The 22,255-nt window shown below is 41.1% G+C and overlaps 1 protein-coding gene across 1 annotated transcript; it reads left to right on the top strand.

The window, feature by feature from the left end:
• The first annotated feature begins 801 nt into the window (after positions 1–801).
• LOC141092673 (uncharacterized) lies at positions 802–4,988 on the top strand. The gene is made up of 2 exons (XM_073579030.1): positions 802–2,232; positions 4,707–4,988. The coding sequence occupies exons 1-2, from the start codon at positions 1,459–1,461 to the stop codon at positions 4,734–4,736; spliced, it is 804 nt and encodes a 267-aa protein (XP_073435131.1). The 5' UTR covers positions 802–1,458; the 3' UTR covers positions 4,737–4,988.
• The last annotated feature ends 17,267 nt before the right edge of the window (positions 4,989–22,255 follow it).

The raw sequence follows: 22,255 nt of genomic DNA, 5'->3' as shown, positions 1-22,255 counted from the left end.
TAAGTGTGTTAATATGAACGCCATTTTACTCTTTGTATGTAAACCTTGCTCTAATTACCTTTCTTTGTTTTTAGGCAGGAAAAGGAAGTTTCTCTGAAACCTGATAGGCACAACCAGCACTGAAATTATCACCGTGCATGAATTCAGCACAGTCCCACCGTTAAAATGGCCGCCTGTATGCATGTGATATTTCCTCACAACCCTCCCTTTTTTACTTCACTTCCTGGATGGCTCGCACCTGCTCAGTACATTCATTCTGACATTTTTGACCTCACCAAGATGGCGACTGCCACCATCACTTCCTGTCAAGTCAAAACATGCTCATTCTCTATCCCCGCCCTGCACATGCTCAATACATTCATTCAGACATTTTTGACCTCACTAAGATGGCGATGGCCCTTCTCCCAATTTCCCGCCCCTTCCCCACCCAATCAGGAAGTGCTTGACAGTATTTAACATCACTGCACTAAGCCACATGCACTTCCGGCCTCCTCCACACCTGACTAGATTTAGGACACAAGGTAATGGTGCCCTACAGTCTTCATAGACTGGGTTTCCTTTCTCCATCTCAGCTTATTGACCTGCTTTTTTGTCCTTAGGATGGGAGTCACGTGCTGACCCTACACATCGGTATGTGACCCCTAAAACTTTCTTTTATATCTTTTCTTTCTATATACCTTGCTATTCCTTAACCTATACCCTTTCTCAGTGGTTACTATAGGTACCGTTCCAGCAGCTGGATTACAAAGGCAAACCTATACCACTTATACACACACCTCAAAACCAAGGATCTAGGTATTTATACCTTATGCCTTAACATTTCCAAGAGCACCCCTTACACACTGCCTCCTTAGATGACCTCACCTTTATTCCCACTCCACTTCACTGTCCCCTAATGCCCTTTCTCAACACTACCTACACATTCATGCTTTTCAACTCCTTACACCTTCACTCTATTCCTCTGTTCAACCTCTCACATGTTCACCGTATCACACCACAATACATACTCACTGGCCTCACATCATTATAGATCCATACACACCTTCACAAAGGATGTATGACACTGTCCCCACCTTATGTATCACCTATCACTAGATTTTTGGTTTTATAATACTTTATAAAGTTTATTTATTGATTTTTGTTCTTTTATTGTATATATTGTAGTCATATCCCTGATGAAAGCTCGAGATGTAGAGCTGAAACGTTGGATTGTAACACCACCCTTTTTTGGATTGTAACACCACCCTTTTTTTCATAATCAATAAAATCACAACAATTAAAGACTGTCGTTGAGAAGACTTTACTTTCATGTTATTAGTGTGCCGGGGTTACTCCTATACTTTAGTCTTGTTTTTTCCCAGAGCACTAAGTTGGGGTTTGAGCCTGTCATATCTACTTTATATTTGATCTATTTTAGACAGTTGTCTCCCCCTCTAAACCATATTTTCTCAATTTTTCATGGCCTCCTTCGGTGTCTTCTCCTTCAACGAAGAAGAAAGATCTAGTATTCTTTCTACGGTCAGAGAAACTGACAATTTCCTGAATATCCCTACCCGTGAGGTGAAATCGAGGGATTATGAAAAGGAATTGAAGAAACTTTCATCTTTTGAATTGCATGCGTATACTTTAGCTCAATACACGAAGGCACAGCGGATTCCGAGGGGACTCAGGGTCTCGTTACGACCAACCCTCTTCAGTGACAATGAGGAATATTGTCAACTTTTTGAAAATATTCTAAATAAGTGCTCTATAGATTTAATGGTGTTGACCATCAAATTTCTCCAGGAGAATATACAGAAGGTGAAAGATCAGGTTGCTGCTATCGAAAATCAGTTGACTAACACCCTTTCTCCAACAGATCTCGCTAGCCTTAAGGCAAGAGCCAACAAAACTCTACAAGACTACACCAATGAACTGAAAACACGAAAAAAGAACAAGTTTCTGAGAGACCAGGACGACTATCTCAAAAAACAGGTCTATAGATGGCGGTATACCACACTTCCAGATGGTCCCCCCTACAGAAACCGATATGGCTCATCAGGTTCTTCAGGTTCGGATGGTGGTCAAGTTGGACGAGGCGGCAGAGGAGGACGCGGTGGGAAACCGCCCAAGTCTTTTTTCGACCCGCGCAAGAAACCCCCGGCACCTCCAAACACAGTTTCAGACGAGGAGGAAGAAGAAAAAACAGACGAGGACCCCCAGAGGGATACACGTCCCAATACTCGATCTCAGGTAAGAACAATCTTGTCTTCAACATCTCTACCTATTGTCTCTCACCTGCCGAGATCCGAGTTCTCCAGAGGGGCCTCTCATTCTGTCCCACTCCCTCCTTTGATCCGTTCCTCGTACACCAAGAGTTAAATCGTTTTTACCGCTCTTTGAGACTTAAGGTACATTTTGACAAAGATGGCGGAGACATAAACACCAACCAGGTACCTTTCTCCTCGGGAACCAGCACCCAAGAGACGTTTATTCTCAAAGATCTCGGACTCAAGATCCCGAGCACGTTTCAACCACCTCGCCTCTATCATCCTGTCGAGACGTATATTTCACTTGTTAATGCTTCTGTGGATAAGTATATAGATGAAATCAAACATGGTAAATACCACCTTAAGCATAACCTTAATAGAGAAGAATCATTAGCACTGAAAAGTCTTAAAAACAACAAGGACATTGTCATAAAGCCTGCTGATAAAGGTGGCTCCATTGTAGTACTGGATAAGAAATACTATCTGTCTGAAATCCAGAGACAACTCTCTGACGTCACGACATACAGACCCATCCCCACGAATCCTATCTACTCCATAGAGAGAAAGATAGACAATTTGATCAACTTCCACTTAAATTTGGGTACAATTGATTCTAAACTGGCAGAGTATTTGCACAAACAAAGTCCCATAACTCCAGTCATTTATATACTCCCCAAAATACATAAAAATTTGGAAAAGCCCCCCGGTAGACCCATAGTGGCATCTACCGACTCTATCCTCTCACCCCTGTCAATAACCTTGGAAAAGATCCTCACTCCACTAGTACCAAAAATTCCATCTTATCTCAAAGACACCGGTGATTTTCTGAACCACGTTAGAACCCTCCATGACATTCCTTCCTTTTGTTTATTAGCCAGCCTAGACGTCAACAGCCTATATACTAGTATAGATCACGATCTTGGCATCGAGGCTGTCAGATGGTTCCTAGATTTACAATCCTCTCTTAGCGAACCCCAGAAATTGTTCTGTACCGATACACTCAAATTGGTCCTCAACAACAACTATTTCCTCATTGAGGACCAAATCTACCTTCAGGCACGGGGTACCGCGATGGGGGCGAATGTAGCCCCCCCGTACGCTAACATCTTCATGTGTAAATTTGAGGCTGACTTTGTCTACACACATCATCTATATAGAAAACATGCTCTTACCTGGCTCAGATACATAGACGACATCTTTTGTGTATGGACAGGTGACACCAATAGCCTCACAGATTTTGTACATGACCTCAACCAGAGTATACCGAACCTAACCTTTACCTCACATTCCAACACACAGTCTGTCAGTTTCCTTGACACCATGATCTCTAAAACTGACTCTGGCACCCTTACAAGTGACCTTTACGTCAAACCTACAGACCGTAATAGTCTACTACACTGGTCCAGTTGTCACCCAAGACACGTGAATATAGCTCTACCTAAATCCCAACATGACAGAATTGACCGCATAGTCTCAACACCTGATATCAGGCAAATGAGACATGACGAGATGACTGAAAAGTTTCAAACAAGAGGATACCCCAAAATTAACGCTGAACAACAAACCAGAATTACCCAACGTGACTGTGATGTAGAGAATAGGGTTAAGTTCATCAACACCTATCACCCGTTCTCTCCTCTGATCAAAAAAGCAGTCCTTGAACACTGGCCCCTACTAGAAAAGGCTTACCCGGGGATTGAAAATTTCCAAAATCCTCCTCTCATCTGCCATAAGTGGGCTCAGAACCTAAAAAACACTTTGGTTAGAGCCGACGTGGGCTCCCACTTCAAGACATTCAGGCAGAAGACATTTAGCACGGTGCGCAACGGAACCTTCCCTTGTTTGGGTTGCGCACAATGCACGAATGTTAGTAAAGGCGATTCATTCACCCATCCGAGGTCCGGCAAACGGTACAAGATCAATGGCTATTTTACCTGCAACTCAAATTTTGTCGTCTATTTAATCAAATGCCCATGCGGCCTAGGATACGTTGGGGAAACCACCCAGCATGTGAAAGACCGCATTTCCAAACATAAATCAACCATCCGGTGTGAGAACACACTTTTACCAATTCCTGCCCATTTTGTGGAAAATAGACACTCTGTAAGCCAACTGAAATTTCAGGTTATCGAACAAATCCCTGTACCCAGACGAGGGGGTAATAGAATCCAAATGCTCAAAGAGCGTGAAGCGTATTGGATATATCACCTAAATACCCTCCATCCACACGGTCTCAATAGAGAATCTGAAATGTATTATTAATCCCTTCTAAATTCCACTTCATAGTGAATTAGTTTTGTTTTTCATCAGGAGTTTAAAATCACTACCAAATAAGTTCTTTTCCTACACAACGTTTTTTGGTTTATAGGAGATATTTCTGACATAAGTGTGTTAATATGAACGCCATTTTACTCTTTGTATGTAAACCTTGCTCTAATTACCTTTCTTTGTTTTTAGGCAGGAAAAGGAAGTTTCTCTGAAACCTGATAGGCACAACCAGCACTGAAATTATCACCGTGCATGAATTCAGCACAGTCCCACCGTTAAAATGGCCGCCTGTATGCATGTGATATTTCCTCACAACCCTCCCTTTTTTACTTCACTTCCTGGATGGCTCGCACCTGCTCAGTACATTCATTCTGACATTTTTGACCTCACCAAGATGGCGACTGCCACCATCACTTCCTGTCAAGTCAAAACATGCTCATTCTCTATCCCCGCCCTGCACATGCTCAATACATTCATTCAGACATTTTTGACCTCACTAAGATGGCGATGGCCCTTCTCCCAATTTCCCGCCCCTTCCCCACCCAATCAGGAAGTGCTTGACAGTATTTAACATCACTGCACTAAGCCACATGCACTTCCGGCCTCCTCCACACCTGACTAGATTTAGGACACAAGGTAATGGTGCCCTACAGTCTTCATAGACTGGGTTTCCTTTCTCCATCTCAGCTTATTGACCTGCTTTTTTGTCCTTAGGATGGGAGTCACGTGCTGACCCTACACATCGGTATGTGACCCCTAAAACTTTCTTTTATATCTTTTCTTTCTATATACCTTGCTATTCCTTAACCTATACCCTTTCTCAGTGGTTACTATAGGTACCGTTCCAGCAGCTGGATTACAAAGGCAAACCTATACCACTTATACACACACCTCAAAACCAAGGATCTAGGTATTTATACCTTATGCCTTAACATTTCCAAGAGCACCCCTTATACACTGCCTCCTTAGATGACCTCACCTTTATTCCCACTCCACTTCACTGTCCCCTAATGCCCTTTCTCAACACTACCTACACATTCATGCTTTTCAACTCCTTACACCTTCACTCTATTCCTCTGTTCAACCTCTCACATGTTCACCGTATCACACCACAATACATACTCACTGGCCTCACATCATTATAGATCCATACACACCTTCACAAAGGATGTATGACACTGTCCCCACCTTATGTATCACCTATCACTAGATTTTTGGTTTTATAATACTTTATAAAGTTTATTTATTGATTTTTGTTCTTTTATTGTATATATTGTAGTCATATCCCTGATGAAAGCTCGAGATGTAGAGCTGAAACGTTGGATTGTAACACCACCCTTTTTTGGATTGTAACACCACCCTTTTTTTCATAATCAATAAAATCACAACAATTAAAGACTGTCGTTGAGAAGACTTTACTTTCATGTTATTAGTGTGCCGGGGTTACTCCTATACCTTATGTAAGTGAATGACATAAATAAATGAACTCAAATTGAACTGAATTGCCATAGAAGAAGCCAGATTGCAGACACAAGGACTGAAATTCGGAAGCTGATCGCTTGTCACACTCACAGTAGACAAATAAACCATTATATTTCCAATAAACTGCAGAGACACTCCATGCATAACCTTTGTTAATCCACCAAATAAACTTTAAAGGGAATCTGTCGCCTATTTTTTCGACTATCAGCTGCGGCCACCGCCATCAGGGGCTTATCTACAACATTCTGTAATTCTTTAGATAAGCCCCCGATGTAACCAGAAAGAGAAGAAAAATGAGTTATATTATACTCACCCAGGGGCAGTCCGGGTCCGGTTTTGGTCCGATGGGTGTCACGGTCTGGTCCGGTGCCTCCCATCTTCTAACAGTGACGTCCTCTTCTTTGCTTTCCATCACGGCTACTGCGCAGGCCGCACTGCTCTGCCCTGTTGAGGACAGAGCAGAGTACTGCATTGCGCAGGCACTGGGAAAGGTCAGAGAGGTCCGGCGCCTGCGCATTGCAGTACTCTGCTCTGCCCTCAACAGGGCAGAGCAGTGCATCTGTGCAGTAGCCATGATGGGAAGCAAAGAAGAGGAAGTCACCAGTCACAGAAATAGCTTGAATCTGACAAAAGTAATAGTAAATAAAAAATCTATGAAAATGAACAAATGAAAATCAGACATTGTTTTCAACAATGCTTCCCTAGAATTTAAAAAAAAATAAAACTCATGAAATAGGTCTGGACAGAAATCATGGTACCCTTAATTTAATATTTTTTTTCACAACCTTTTGAGGCAATCACTGCAATCAAACAATTCCTGTAGCTGTCAATTAGACTTCTGCACCTCTCGACAGGTAATTTGGCCCACTCCTCAAGAACAAACATTTCGGGGTACATACTATGTTTGGATCCATTTAAGAGTGATTTAGTGACCAAAAAAGTGCTAATTTTGCATTTTGATTTTTGATCTTAAGAAAGTTAATGTACAGGTTAAATAATGTTGAATTATGGTGAATCAAACTTTCATGACTGGGACAAATTTTATAATTCTGACCAGAATCAATTTAGGTATTAATAACAATAAAATAATAAAAAAAATTGTCACAAAAATTTTACTTTAGACAATACATTTTTTATTTTTGCAAGTGTAACAGGAAAAAATGGACCTACATACTGGTATTTATTGTGCAATTTCTTCTGAGCATGCCTATACCCAATATGTAATGGAAAACCACTGTTTGGGCGCAAGGCAGGGCCCAGAGGGGAAGGAGCATCCATTTGACTTTTGAATGTAAAATTTGCAGGATTAATCAGTGAAAACCACTCACAAGTGACACCATTTTGGAAACTAGACTCTTTGGGGAATGCTTCACAGATGTTTATAATATTGAGCCATGAAAATAAAAGAATCCCCACAAAAATGTTTTTTTACCCACAAATTTTTCATTTTAACAAAGGTAACAGGAGAAATTGCTCCATCCAGTTTGTTGTGCAATTTCTCCTGAGTACACTGATACCAAATATGCTGAGGAAAACTGTTGTTTGGGTGCACAGCAAGGCTTGGAAGGGAAGGAGCGCCATTTGACTTCTTGAATGCAAAATTTGCCGGAATAATTAGTGGACACCATGTCACGTTTTGAGAGCCACTGATGTGCCTAAAGAGTGGAACCCCCCCACAAGTGACATCATTTTGGAAACTAGCCCCCTCAGTTAACTTATCTTAATGTGTGGTGAGCACCTTAAACCCCCATATGATTCACAGATGTTTACAACATTGAGCCGTGAAAATAAAAAAAAACATTTTCCTCACAAAAATCTTTTTTAGTCTCAAATTTTGCATTTTCACAAGGGAAACAGGATAAATTGTACCATACAAATTGTTTTACAATTTCTCTGAGTAGGCAGATACTTCATATGTGGGGGTAAAATATTGTTTAGGCTTACGGCAGTGCTCAGAAAAGAATTGACATTTTGGAACACAGATTTTGATGGAATGGTCTGCCGGTGTCATGTCTTGTTTTGAGAACCCCTGATGTGACTAAACAGTGAAAAAACCCCAAAATGACACCATTTTGGAAACTAGACCCTTTTGGGGAATTTATCTATAGGTGTGATGATTTTGACAACATTGGTGTTTTCCAAAAAACAAGCAGCAGTGGATGTTGCTGAGTGAAAATTGCAAACTGCCATTCTAGTGACCAGTACGCTGTGCCCATCTTATGCATTCATAAATTAGGAGGGTTCTCATAGCTACAGAAATGCCAAACATATGGACACTAAATGTGGATTAGGCACACTGCGGCTCAGAAGGGAGCCGGTATTCGAATTTGGGAGCACAAAATTTGCTTAATTTCTTTTGATGGGTGAGGGCCTTTTCGCTATTCCAGTAACGTGGAAACCCCCAATATTTCTGTTAACAGATGATGGACATGAATGGGGACTTGCTTTTTTTGTAGATTAAATTGAAACATTTTACATAACATTTTGTATCACATTTATATAGGGGCTCTATGCTGAGCACAAATATCAGGGTCTCCCTTTACATCTTTGACTGATAATAGTTCAGATGAAACCCACAGGGAGGCACTCACCTAAATGAGGCAGCAGAGTTACTCTGCTACTCCATCTGGCCTTTGTTCAACTGGCCAATAGGCACGTTTCTGCATTTCTAGTAAAAAGACGGACACCGCCGGATCACAGGGCAAACAGCCTCCACAGTGCCTCCATCATTATCATTGTTACCCTTTGCGCATGTGTAACCTTCATCAGGCCTCTCTTCTTTTTGCTGGACTTACTGCGTATTAACCGCGCAAGCGCGTGTTTTCATTTTGTTATATATCGCTTCTATGGCAACCCTGTGGTTTTTGGCTTCCTGATCTCAGTTATATGCGCATGCGCGGCTGCTACTTCTGGACGACATTTCCCTGCACAGACCCAGCTCTTGTGGCAGGTATTTACTTTTATTTATAGACTTATATAAGACACCAACTTTGGCAATTAACTCACTCCTCCCCTGAGGAAGCCAAGCTCTTTGGTGGCGATACGCGTGGGGCCCTCCTCCCCTTTCAGCATGATGCTGCTGGCTACAAGCTGCATTTTGTCTTATTATATGGGACACCTTGCTTTTGGATAAAATTACTATCCTTTTACTGCTACCATTTTTTGTTCAAAATCATCACTAATCTTCCTAATCTCCTTTTTAGGATTCCTCTCTTTTGTCATTTGTGTTTGTTTTTTTTTGGCAAGAATAATTAGCTGTATCCATCTTCATTTTTTTTACTAGGTTGTTAATTTCCCCGTGCATGTTCTTATTTGAACAAGAAATCTGTTACTACAATGCTCAACTATTGTTTGCAAGAGGGTATACAATGATATTCGACTTTTTGATCAAGCTTTATTTTTATTTGGCGGTACAATGATAAAGCATCATCTTTTGTCTTGTTTTTTATTTTTGTTTTTTATGGTGTTCACTAAAGGGGTTATCTAGTGGGATATTTTTATAGGTGTCCCATGTGTACACATGTGTTTATTTTTCAGATTTTTTAATTATGGGTACAAAATATTTATTTATTTATTTTTTATTATTTTGTGATTTTGTATAAAATAGTTTTACAACTTTTTTTTCACTTTTTTTAACTTAGTCCCACTATGGGACTTTTACTTTCTGCAGTCTGATCGCAGTTTTGAGGTACAGCAATGCAGCAGCATTGCTATACCTTTATGACCTATCAGTGCTGCAGACACAAGTTAGTTAGATCATGCACTGTGCTTAATTTCACTAGTTTGCTAGTGCTTGGTGACCCGGTTGTCATCGTGAAGACATCTGGTTACCATGGCAACGATCCAAGAACAGAGTGGCTTTCTTCCCTCTGCCTGCTCTCTATATGCAGTGATCGCACCTCTCCTGGAAGTGAGAGCCGGGGGTCAGTTGTCAGAATCAGCCGACACCTGGCTGCGATTGCTGGCACACTGCCCCCTGTGCGTGAGCAATTACCATGACGTACATGTACTGCATTGGTCGGGAAGTCCTTCCCAATCATGACTACTTGTACTGCAAATGTCGGAAAGGGGGTTAAAGTAAATCTGTCTCAGTAAAAGAATATTGAAAAGAATATTAGTTTAAAATCTGACATCTATATAGGTTTTTTAAAATGAAAATGAAATGTTGACTTTGCTATGGGCAACATGAATCCCTTTTCCCTGACATACTTCTGATATATGATGACTATAGATTCTTCTTTCTGTAATTATGGTATGAACTTGATTACCTTGAAGTCTGTAGGCTATTGATATAGTTATGACTTCAGCCTTTGACACCAAGGACATTACTGTAAGGGTGATGAGATTGCAGAAGCACATCATCCCTGGTACCCTAAGGGACCCCTGGGCCTTTTTGTAACATAATAGCACTGCAGTATTATAAATGATGAGTAATAGCTGAGGGTCTGTATATCCGATTTTGCATTGAAGCTTCAAGTAATGCCTTTGTTCAATACTTAGACCTACACTGAATAAAATGAGTCATTGCTGACATTTAACGGCAAAGGTGGTTAAGAACACACAATCACAGGTCCATTAAAAAATAACAGAACATGATGTTTCTTTCATGATCATCAATAGATTTTTGAAGAACATGTCTTATTTCATCTAGGGCATTCATTAGATGCTCTACTGAAGAAGAAGCAATGAATGTATCACTGCAACAGCTGAAGGCCCCTCAAACTCTTTACCAGAGGCCTTGAAAAGCACAATAAATATTGTCTAAAAGAAAGACTGATCGCAGCAACCAATAGCGGCAAAATTTACATTTTATTTGCAGCTTTCGAAAAATGAATGGTATACTGTGATTGATTGCTCTAGGCAACAAAACATTTTTTTTTCCTTTACCAAGTATCATATGTCTGCAGATATGCAAGTTATTAGGTGTACTAGGCTAGAAGATGATACACTAGGTGCAGGCTATTTGGAGCTAATTTTTGAGCCAATCATTTCTTTAACAATCTAATTAATATCTTCTCCATTATGTACAGTGATGACTTCAAAGATTATTATGAAATTTAAATCAAACATGTACAGTGGGGAAAATAAGTATTTGATACACTGCTGAGAGGTCTGTAATTTTTATCGTAGGTACACTTCATCTGAGAGAGGAAGAATCTAAAATTAAAAAACAGCAAATCACATTGTTTGATTTTTAAATCAATTAATTTTATAATTAAATTACATTTTACTGCATGAAATAAACGCCAACCAGAAAGAATTCTGACTCACAGACCTGTTAGTTTTTCTTTAAGAAGCCCTCCTACTCTGTACTCATTACCTGTATTAATTGCACCAGTTTGAACTCTTTACCTCTATAAAATACACCTGTCCATACAATCGATCACACTCCAACCTTTCCACCGTGGCCAAGACCAAAGAGCTGTCTAGGGACCCTAGGGACAAAATTGTAGTGGCTCCTTAAGAAGCATTTATAGGTCTTGGAGTAGCCTAGTCAGTCTCCAGACCTATACCCAGTAGAAAATTGTTGAAGGGAGCTGAAACTTAATGTTGCCCAGCAAGAGCCCCAATATCTAAAAGATCTGGATAAGATCTATATGGAAGAGTGGGTCAAAATTCCTGCTGCAGTGTGTGCAAACTTAGTAAAGAACTGCAGGAAATGTCTGACCTCTGTAATTGCAAACCAAGGTTTCTGTACCAAATATTAATTTCTATTTTTCTATTGTATCAACTATTAATTTCATGCAATAAAATGCAAATTAATTATGTAAAAATCTTACAATGTGATTTTCTGGAATTTATTTTAAGATTCTGTCTCTCACAGTTGGTATGCCTACAATAAAAATTATAGACCTCTCCATTCTTTGTATGTGGGAAAACTTACAAAAATGGCAGTGTGTCAAATAATTATGTTCCCCACTGTACATGTGCAACATGGATAAAGGGGAAACTCTCAGGTTAATTAGACTAAAGGCTATGCTAGACAACAAACACACCAGTAGCCTCTGAAAATTCTGGTCAAATGCTGGTGAAAATGGCAAGTCTGACGAAGCACACAGATACAAGTGGCAAGGTCGACAGCAAGTAGCAAGGTGATGTGATCAGGCTCTACTAATAACTCATGATGTTAGCAGCAAACAGAGGGTTAACCAGCAGCAGATGCAGGAGCTGTGAACAGACTAATAACCTTTGGAAACTTAACAGAAATTATGTACTAGCCCACAGGTCTGAGATTTTCTATAAATCACAGGAGTTTGCAAAGAGCATTACTGTTCTCTGCATGTATAGTTGTACAGTCTCTAAGCAACTGTTTGAGAAGCTTGGAGCAAACCATGGGTTAAACAACTTGTCTTGTAGAATCATAGGTGTTAGTTGCATAAATCACAGAAGTATGAGAGGTAATAGCAACAGAAGATGTATGTTGGTGAAATCTAAACACACACAATTATGTTTAAATACTCAGACATATGGAATCTGTCGAACTGGACCTTAGTAGGCCTAGGAAGATGTCACTGAGACACATCGGGCAAGCAACTTGCGAAACCTGACATGGATTACACCAAAGGGCGGTGGCCTTAGGGGAAGTGAGTAGAACCCAGCCCAGAAGCAAAGACTGATGTGTAACAGAGGGGCTTAAAGCATACATATAATAATAAGCTGTGCTTCACAATAGTCTATTTTAGCAGTTTTGTCAATTGCATGTTTCATTTTTAATTTTCACTGTTCCTTGGGCTAATGGCGGGAGACCAACTCCTAAGATGTCTCCAATACACCGTGCACAGAGAAGAAAAACATCCTATCTATGTAGCAAACACTTGGAAGCAGCAGATTTGACAGCATTATGCAGCAGTACTGAGTAGTGTAGTGTGTCTCCACCTGTTCTTTCCTTCTTTCTCTTGTGGTACAGCGCCTACTGTTTGTGTTGGGGGACACTCGCTTGGCACGGGATTAACCTAGAAAGGCACGGTTTTGCTCACATAAACAGTCTATGAGGTTTGTTTTATACAGCATAAACCACAAGATAGCCCTGTTGCATATCACAGGCCTACCACCGTCCATAATATTTCATTATATGTCCAGTGACTGTGGGCGTCTGCATGCCAAACAGTTCCTTAACGTTCATAGAACAATACAAGCACCAACAATCTGTGGAGGTACCTTACCGGAGCTCCTGCTCCAGACGCTGACTCCTTGTCAGTTCTCTCTCCCGGGGAAGCTGCCTTGCTGGGATCACCATCCTTGTGACCAGGGCACTCCTGACAGTCCAAACCCACAGAAGGTCGGTAGCTCCCTCAACGCAGTGCTGTCACAGACTCTGTTCTCACATTACCTCTCCGGGTGCTATTCAGGACATCATCCCCCCATGGAACTGTCCAACACCCAAGCCTCACTGGGTGCTATTCAGGGATCCGATCCTACTCCCAGGGTCTCCCAACACACCGGCCTTCAGGTCCAGGGCCTCCCCATGCGCTCATCAGGAAGTTATCAACCTCCAGCACACAGGCTTCCAGGTCCAAGGCCTCACCATGTGCTCTTCAGGAAGTTAGAACCTTGCACTCTGACCACTCAGGTTCAAAACACACAACACAGGGACCAGGCCTCAGTCACACTGTATATCCGAAACTACCCCCACTTGTGGTCGGTGTATGTGTGGCTAGCTGATCCCGCCCAGCTCTCTGACTAGCCCTATAAGCCCCCTTATAGGTAAATAAACTCATGGAACTACAACTCCCGGCACAACAACATCATTTTTAGGCTTACAGCGCAGAGGACCTCTGCGACACATACTGGCCATTTACAATCATGCCGGTCACTGTTTCACCATCACAATAAAGGATACGTCTACATGCATATCCCAAGGAGCACACACAGTGCCCCCTAGCTGTAACAGGGGTCACTGCATCACACTCTACATAGATGATGAGTTAATTGTATCAGTCTCATGATATTGAGCATTCCCTCACAACCCCATACAACCCCCCAATCTAAACGGGGCTTGTGAACGGTTTAACCGCACTCTCCTCCAGATGTTGAGGACTCTGTAGGACAGTCAAAAGACTCGCTGCCCGGAATACCTACCTGAGTTAATGTGGGCCTATAACAACAGGGTACACAGCACCACTGGCTATTCCACGCATATGCTCATGTTCGGAAGGGCAGGCCAGGAAATCAAGGAACTTCACATGCCTGATTCAATGAGCCCACCACCATGAAATACCACCATGTGAGCCCAAGAGCATCTCCGGTGACTGAGGGCTGTGTATAAGGTTGTGGGGGAGTGTCTTAGTCAAGTGGTACACCCCAACTCGAGACTCGTGTGGAAAGACAAGCATGTTCCAGGTGATAGGGTGATTGTTAAGACCAAGAGGCCATCTAGACAATTGGATGGCGGTGGGAAGCAATCCCATATGTGGTGAAAAGATGGGTAGACCCAAACATACCGTTCTATGAGGTAGAGCCAATGGGGACTGGAGGTCCCTCGCGAAACCTTCACCATAACATGCTGAGGCACTGTACCTTCAAAGAGCCTCTGGCCATGAGTGAGACACAAACTCCTACCTCAAGAGTAACAGAACCTCCCATGGATGACGGATGGTGAGTAGTTTCAGTTCCAGTACCAGCAGAGCCCCTGGGCATTGCTGGACTCTGTCCCAGAGAGGAAGTTGTGCATCAGGCAGCTTCTTCTTCACTGGATGTACCCACCATGTCTGATCCGATGACTCTGCATAGGACAACTAGATCTAATGTTGGTTTACCTCCATAGCGCTATGCGCAAGATGAATTTGTATGGGAGGGTTGCCAAGAGCGTTAACCTCTAGTGGGGTGGCATGTGAGATGTGTGTTGGTTCACTAGTGTGGTATAATTGAAGATAAATGTAATTGTTCCCATGCCAGAATAATCTTTGTACTTGTCAATAGATGTGTAGCTTTATAGCTAAAGTTGTTTACTGGCAAAAAGATGTCACTGTTATTTGAACATATTTAAGAGACTGTGATATGTCTGTAAGATGTAAAGGGGAGGATTTTATAAAAGTGAAAGACAGGAAGAGGAAGCGTGGCCATCTTCAGGACAGTCTGAAGGAATCAGGAGTTTATGAGACTGTGCTGATACCCCCTCGTGACAGCACTCAACTGAGTAAAGAGGAGCGGCAGATTGAAGCTGAACTGAACCGGTATCTGAACCTGTCTGGATGTGAGGGAAATTCTGCTGTAAAAACTGTTAAAGAACAGAAGGGATCCATGACCTGTGAAGAGAAAGGTGCTGCATACTGTGGAAGCGGTATAGCACAAGCCTCCTCGGTATTGCTCACCAGCTGGAAGAGCTCCGCATCCGCCTGTGTGTCCTGATTGCGTCTTTCGGAGCCGACCCAGCGGTAAGAAACACTGAAAACCCACTGCGACATTGCAGTAAGTAAATGTGCGTGCATCGCAATATATTTTGGTGCCAAGAGACACAAACCTGGAACAAAGCCTTTAGTTAATTAGGTATATTTACTCTACGGACCACGTTTTACTACCTGAATCAGCGTCTAGAAATCCTAGATTTATCACTATGTTTTCTTGCTGTTCAGTAACTAAGGAATCTCTGCTACATTTAGATGCTGACACACCACAAAGTGAACATCAGGAAGGACTTGTGTTCTCTCTGTTCTCTGGAATAGGAGTCTCTCTGTGGGACAATATAAAGTAGAGCAGTGATTCAGCTCCAGAAGACTTTGTCCACGGCATCTTCTCTGATAGGTAAATATATATTTGGTTAATGTTGTAATATTCTCCATACAGTTCAGGACGGACATTTCCTCTAGTTTCTTGAGTTTATATGGGGACGGGAGAGTTGAGAAAGAGTTGGAGCTATCATATTCAGTGGGAAGAATACACTGGTGGCATCACGCTGTATGTGGAGCACTGTGTGACCATTATGCTGTGTGTGTAGATAGGCTGTGGGAGCATTAAACTATGTTAGGGTGGGCTATGAGGTATCATATTGTGTTTGTGTGTGGGGAGTTATCACAGTATTTATGGGAGTCTGTATACTGGCATCATTTTAAGCTGGGAATTCGCACTGTGGGGCCATCATGCTCTGAGTGTGTGCAGAAAACGTGCAGTGGGGGCATCTGACCGTGTGAGGGACAATGGGATATCATATTGTGTAGGGGAGCCAGTAGCGACATCATATTATGTGGGGAATACATTGTGGGGTCATCATACTATGTGGGGGTCACTGTGGGGGCCATGGAAGGGGTATTGCACAGTGTGAGAACACTAATTGACTAATAAAAGTCTGAAAGAGATTAGGGAAGTGGCTTAAAGTAAAATATTTGCAGTTTTTCCTACATTTCAAAGTATGCATACACTGCACAATATATTCCTGGTGCAAATGGAGGTTGGAGCGGACTAATTCATTATTGTTTCTGTTGTAATTGATAATGTCATACAAATAGTTTTATAAAGGAACATTAGAACTAGAAATCCTTAATCCTGTTATCTTTCTACAATCTGTTCACTGCTTGGTGATATAATAAAGGGACATTTGTTGTACTGTCTACATATTCAGTTGTTCAAGTGACATGCTCCATTCCCTTCTTTATGGATCTTGTGCAAACACACTTTCAGTTATCAGAAAAGTACATATCTGACACACAATGATGAATACTGTATGGCAACTACTTTAATTCCAAAATATAAGACCTTGTTGTGAACTTGAGCAAGTTTAGGAATGAAAAAGAATTATTACTGACATCCTGTGTGTGTGTCATGTAAGAACTCATTATTCTCGCCTCCGTACCACTCCTTTTCTCACTGTTCTTTTTTTTATCAGATGAGTTCTAAATTTACAATGTCAGACAGAAATAGAATGGCATGCATCTACTTACCACGTTTTATTCTGGAGTTTTGATTGTGACCAAGTCTCAATTTTAATTGTGTTAAAACATGCAGTGCGAATCCTGTGCTATTGATTTTTAATGATTGCATGTTAAGGTGTTTAAACCATAGTTAATACTGTATATCTTATTTTTATGTGCTTACTTGCTATATAGAGAGACTTAATTGGCATAAATAGTAATATAATAACCAATTTCATAGTTTAGCTATGATTTATTGTTTAGCATATCACTTTAAATAGAATATTTCCAATTTTTTCACATTCACCTCTCATAGGGACAAAATCGCTGAACATTACAGTAAATTTTAAACAGTAGATAAAGGAAATATCAAGTATCGTTGCTGTCAAGTTACAACCAGTTGTTGAATATACAGTATGTCTAGTACATGGCCCTCTGTTTAAAAAATCTTGCATCACTCCACATACTTAAAGCTAGCTAGGTTTTTTCCACCTGACACAAAAATTAAATTTACTGCCCTATTTCAATGTCTAAATATCCCGAAGCCTGGGCTTTGGTACCACCACTATTCACTCCTTTTATAAACTCTGATCTTTAGTTTCTTCCATAAAGAATGTCTTGGTACATTTGTCCATTCATCCTTCTTTCAATTATATGACGTCCGCCAGTGCCATATGCTGAAAAACAACCCCACACCCTGATGTTCTCACCTCCAAATTTCACTGTTGGTAAGGTGTTTTGGGGATGATATGCAGTGCATTTTGGTCTCCAAACATGGTGTGTATTATCTCATCCCAAGAGTTCAATATAGGTCTCATTTGATCAGACTATATTCTCCCAGTATTTCACAAGCTTGCCCAAATGTTATTGAGCAAACTATAAACACGCATGAACATGCTTTTGTTCGGCAATGGAGTCTTGTGTGGTGAGGGTGCATATAGGCCATGAAGATTCAGTGCATTACTTATTGTTTTCTTTAAAACAATTGCGCCTGCAGATTCCAGGTCTTTCTGTAGCTCTCCTTAGATGGCTCTTGGCTCTTCATCAACTCTTCTATTTCTTTTCACTCCTCTGTTTGAATTCTTGTGGGGAGCACTTGGTTGTGGCCATTTTATGATGAAGTGAGGTTTGTTCCACCTTTGGATCATGGCCCCAACAGTGCTCAATGGTACGTTCAATAGTTTAGAAATTCTTCTGTAACCAATGTCATCAGTATGTTTTGCAATAATAAGGCTACAAAGGTCTTGAGACAGATCACTGGTTTTACCCATCAGGAGATGTGTCTTGTGTGGCATCTTGGTAATGAGAAACTTTATGGGCCATCAGTTGAACCAGTTGATATTTTTCCACTAAGTGGCAGGATTTCTTTCTAATTACTGATAGATTTCAGCTGGTGTCCTAACCTGTCATGGCTTTTTGCACCTTTCTTTATGTGTTCAATACTTTTTCCCTGTATCATTTCTCATTAGTACACATAACTTAATTTACGGACATCTATGGTTTGATTTCTTTGCCTGTGTGGATTGGATGGGTTGTTACTGACATTTGGTGAGAGTTTCATGTCAATCTCTCCTTTAGAAATACTTTACTTAGAAAATTGGTGACGGATTGAATGCTTTTTTCACCCGCTGTGTGTATTTATCATTCAATGCAATGGGGAAGAGACCAAATGCATTATTCATATAATGCTGCAATATTGTTAAATCTCTCTCAATTTTAATGGGCACTGGTAGCTGAAATATTTGCTATACAAACTCTTATGTTGGCTCTGAAATGGCTACTTACAGGTGTGCACTATTATCATGGCAAATTTATGCTTCAGCCATGGCCTAGCTAAAGGTAAAAAGTCATCTTTTGCCTATAAATATACATATAATGATATTAGTATGTTATATATGTTTTTTCTCTTGTTATGCATTGTTGTACAGAAAAAGTTGCTCTTTTATAGATAATATTATACTTCCTTGTGTATCTGTTTATCGCATTGAGGTACAGTTTGTGAAATAATAATAATAATAAATTTTATTTCTATAGCCCCGACATATTCCGCAGCACTTTACATTTCAGAGGGGATTTGTACAGACGATAGACATTACAGCATAACAATAATCACATAGATCATAACAGATACCAAGAGGAATGAGGGCCCTGCTCGCAAGCTTACAGTCTATGAGGGAAAAAGGGGAGACACGAAAGGTGGGTGGTAACAATTGCCCTGATTGTTTGGACCAGCCATAATGTTAAGCGTGTAACAGTACAGACACAGAGGGCTAATGGATGCATACAGCATGTGGGAACATGATGCAGGAAATCTGGTTATGGTAAAACTTTTGACTCTGCCAACACAGGGATAGTTAGGTTAATGTGTTGAGGCGGTAGGCCAGTCTGAATAAATGCGTTTTCAAGGCACGCTTAAATAATAATAATAATGCCAAACATATAAGTGGCACATATAAAAAAGAAAGCAGCAAATGGTTATTTTTACATTAGACCATTTTTAACGGCTGCAAGATGAAGTCCTGCCTAATGGAATTTGGAGACACTGTGCATCAATGTCACTTTGTATATTAACTACATTTAATATTTTTCTAAATATTGTTCCGCTGGCTACCTCTGTTAAACTTGTTGTCTGTAAAGATTATATAAATGCTATTTGCAGTGTATCATAGTTACAACTGCAATGAGTACAGCATTAATATTTCTCCAAGCATCCTGGGCCTTATTATCAATTCTCATGGTATTTTTATTTTGAAAGTTTGTGAAGGCTTCATTGTGCAAATACTATGTGCAGTGTATTACCAATAATAAGTGCTACTCTGTGTCTGATATCCAATGACAAAATGAATCCATATTCATTTTTCTTTCAACTAGCCACATTTGAAACAATGAAAAGTATTCGTTTTCCTTTCTTCATAAATCTTAATAACATAAAAAGCTGCTTCCAGCTGTCAAATTCTAGGTATGGAAATAGGTCAAAGTCAAGCGGTTACTGTAGTGAGGTCTTTGCTTGCATTTGTGATTTATACCAAAATCCCAGAGGTTAAATTACAGGGATTTTACTTAACCCCTTCCTGACATCCGACGTACTATCCCGTCCACGGTACCCGGGCCCGTATGACCGTGGACGGGATAGTACGTCTACCGCGATCAGCGGCGCCCACATGGTGAGCGCCGCTGATCGCGGCCGGGTGTCAGCTGATAATCAGCTGACACCCAGCACAATGTGTCAGGGGCGGTCACGGACCGCCCCCAACATGTTAACCCCTTGTACACCGCGATCAAACATGATCGCGGTGTACCGGGAGTTAAAGGGAAGCATCGGCAGGGAGGGGGCTCCCTCCGTGCTTCCCTGAGCCCCCCACGGCAGCGCAATGTGCAGCGCTGCTGCGGGGGGCTCCTTTCCTCCAGGCCCCTGAATCCAAGATGGCGACGGGGGCCTGAGGAAGCTGGCTTCCTCAGTGCCTGCAAAGCGCAGGCATGAGGAAGCCTTTTGCAGTGCCTGTGTCAGATCGCTGATCTGTCACAGTGATCTGTGATGTGACAGATCAGCGATCTATCACAGGACAGAGATGTCCCACCTGGGACTATTTAATAAAGTAAAAAAAAAATAAAAAAAGTGTTAAAATAATTAAAAAAAAAAATCGCCAAATAAATTAGAAAAAAAAAAAAATATTCCCCAATAAATCCATTTTTTGGAAATAATAATAAAAAAAAACAATAAAAGTACACATATTAGGTATCGCCGCGTCCGTAATGACCCGCCCTATAAAACTGTCCCATTAGTTAACCCTTTTAGCGAACCCCTTAAAAAATAAAAATAAAAAACGAAGCAAAAAATAATGATTTATTATCATACCGCCAAACAAAAAGTGTAATAACGCGCGATCAAAAAGACGCATATAAATATCCATGGTACCGCTGAAAACGTCATCTTGTCCCGCAAAAAACGAGCTGCCACACACCATCATCAGCGAAAAAATAAAAAAGTTATAGGTCGCAGAATAAAGCGATGCAAAAAGAATTATTTTTTATATAAAATAGTTTTCATTGCATAAAACCGACAAAAACATAAAAAAAGACCTAAATGAGGTATCACTGTAACTGTACTGACCCGAAGAATAAAACCTCTTTATCAATTTTACCGCACGCGGAACGGTGTAAACGCACCCCCCCAAAAGAAATTCATGAAACGCTGGTTTTTGTTCATTCTGCGTCCCAAAAATAGGAATAAAAAGCGATCAAAAAATGTCACGTGCCCGAAAATGGTACCAATAAAAATGTCAACTCGTCCCGCAAAAAATAAGACCTCACATGACTCAGTGGGTCAAAATACGGAAAAATTATAGCTCTCAATATGTGGTGATGCAAAAACTATTTTACAATAAAAAGCGTCTTTTAGCGTGCGACAGCTGCCAAAAATAAAAACCGCCATAAATAGTAAATCAAACCCCCCGTTATCACCCCCTTAGGTAGGGAAAAATAATAAAATTAAAAAAAAAGTATTTATCTCCATTTTCCCGTTAGGGTAAGGCTGTGTGCACACGCTGCGGATTAGGTGCGGATTCATCCGCGCGGATTTTGTAAAATCCGCAGGTGAAACAGCAGGTCAAAAGACCTGCGGTTTTACCTGCGGATTGCTCTGCGGTTTTGTCCTGCGGTTTTTCATCTCCTCAATAGAGGAGATGGCAAACCGCAGGAGAATCCGCAGAAAGAATTGACATGTCAATTCTTTCTGCGGATTGAAAACCACAGATAATCCGCACGGAAAATTCCGCACCGTCTGCACTGCGGTTTTTGATTCCCATAGGGAATCATGGTACTGTACACCGCAGCAGAAACTGCTGCGGGTCCGCAGCAGCCAAAACCGCTGCGGAACCGCAGCAAAATCTGCAGCGTGTGCACACAGCCTTAGGGTTAGGGCTAGGGTTAGGGCTAGGGTTAGGGCTCAGATTAGGGTTAGGGGTGTGTTGGGATTAGGGATGGAGTTATAATTGGGGGTTTCCACTGTTTGGGCACATCAGGGGCTCTCCAAATGCAACATGGCGTCTGATCTCAATTCCAGCCAATTCTGAGTTGAAAAAGTCAAATGGTGCTCCTTCCCTTCCAAGCTCTGCCATGCGCCCAAACAGTGTTTTACCCCCACATGTAGGGTATCAGCCTACTCAGGACAAATTGCAAAACAATTTTTGGGGTCCAATTTCTCCTGTTACCCTTAGGAAAATAAAAAAATTGGGGGCAAAAATATCATTTTTGTGGAAAAAAATGATTTTTTTATTTTCACGTCCGAGTGTTATAAACTTCTGTGAAGCACTTGGGGGTTCAAAGTGCTCACCACACATCTAGATAAGTTCCGTGGGGGGTCTAGTGTCTAAAATGGGGTCACTTGTGGGGAGTTTCAATAGTTTAGGTACA

Source organism: Dendrobates tinctorius, unplaced genomic scaffold, assembly GCF_039654945.1.
Source record: "Dendrobates tinctorius isolate UK_male_01 unplaced genomic scaffold, ASM3965494v1 ptg000060l, whole genome shotgun sequence".
Lineage (NCBI taxonomy): Eukaryota > Metazoa > Chordata > Amphibia > Anura > Dendrobatidae > Dendrobates > Dendrobates tinctorius.
Note: the sequence above shows the minus strand (reverse complement) of the source record. Positions and strands in the feature narration are given on the sequence as shown.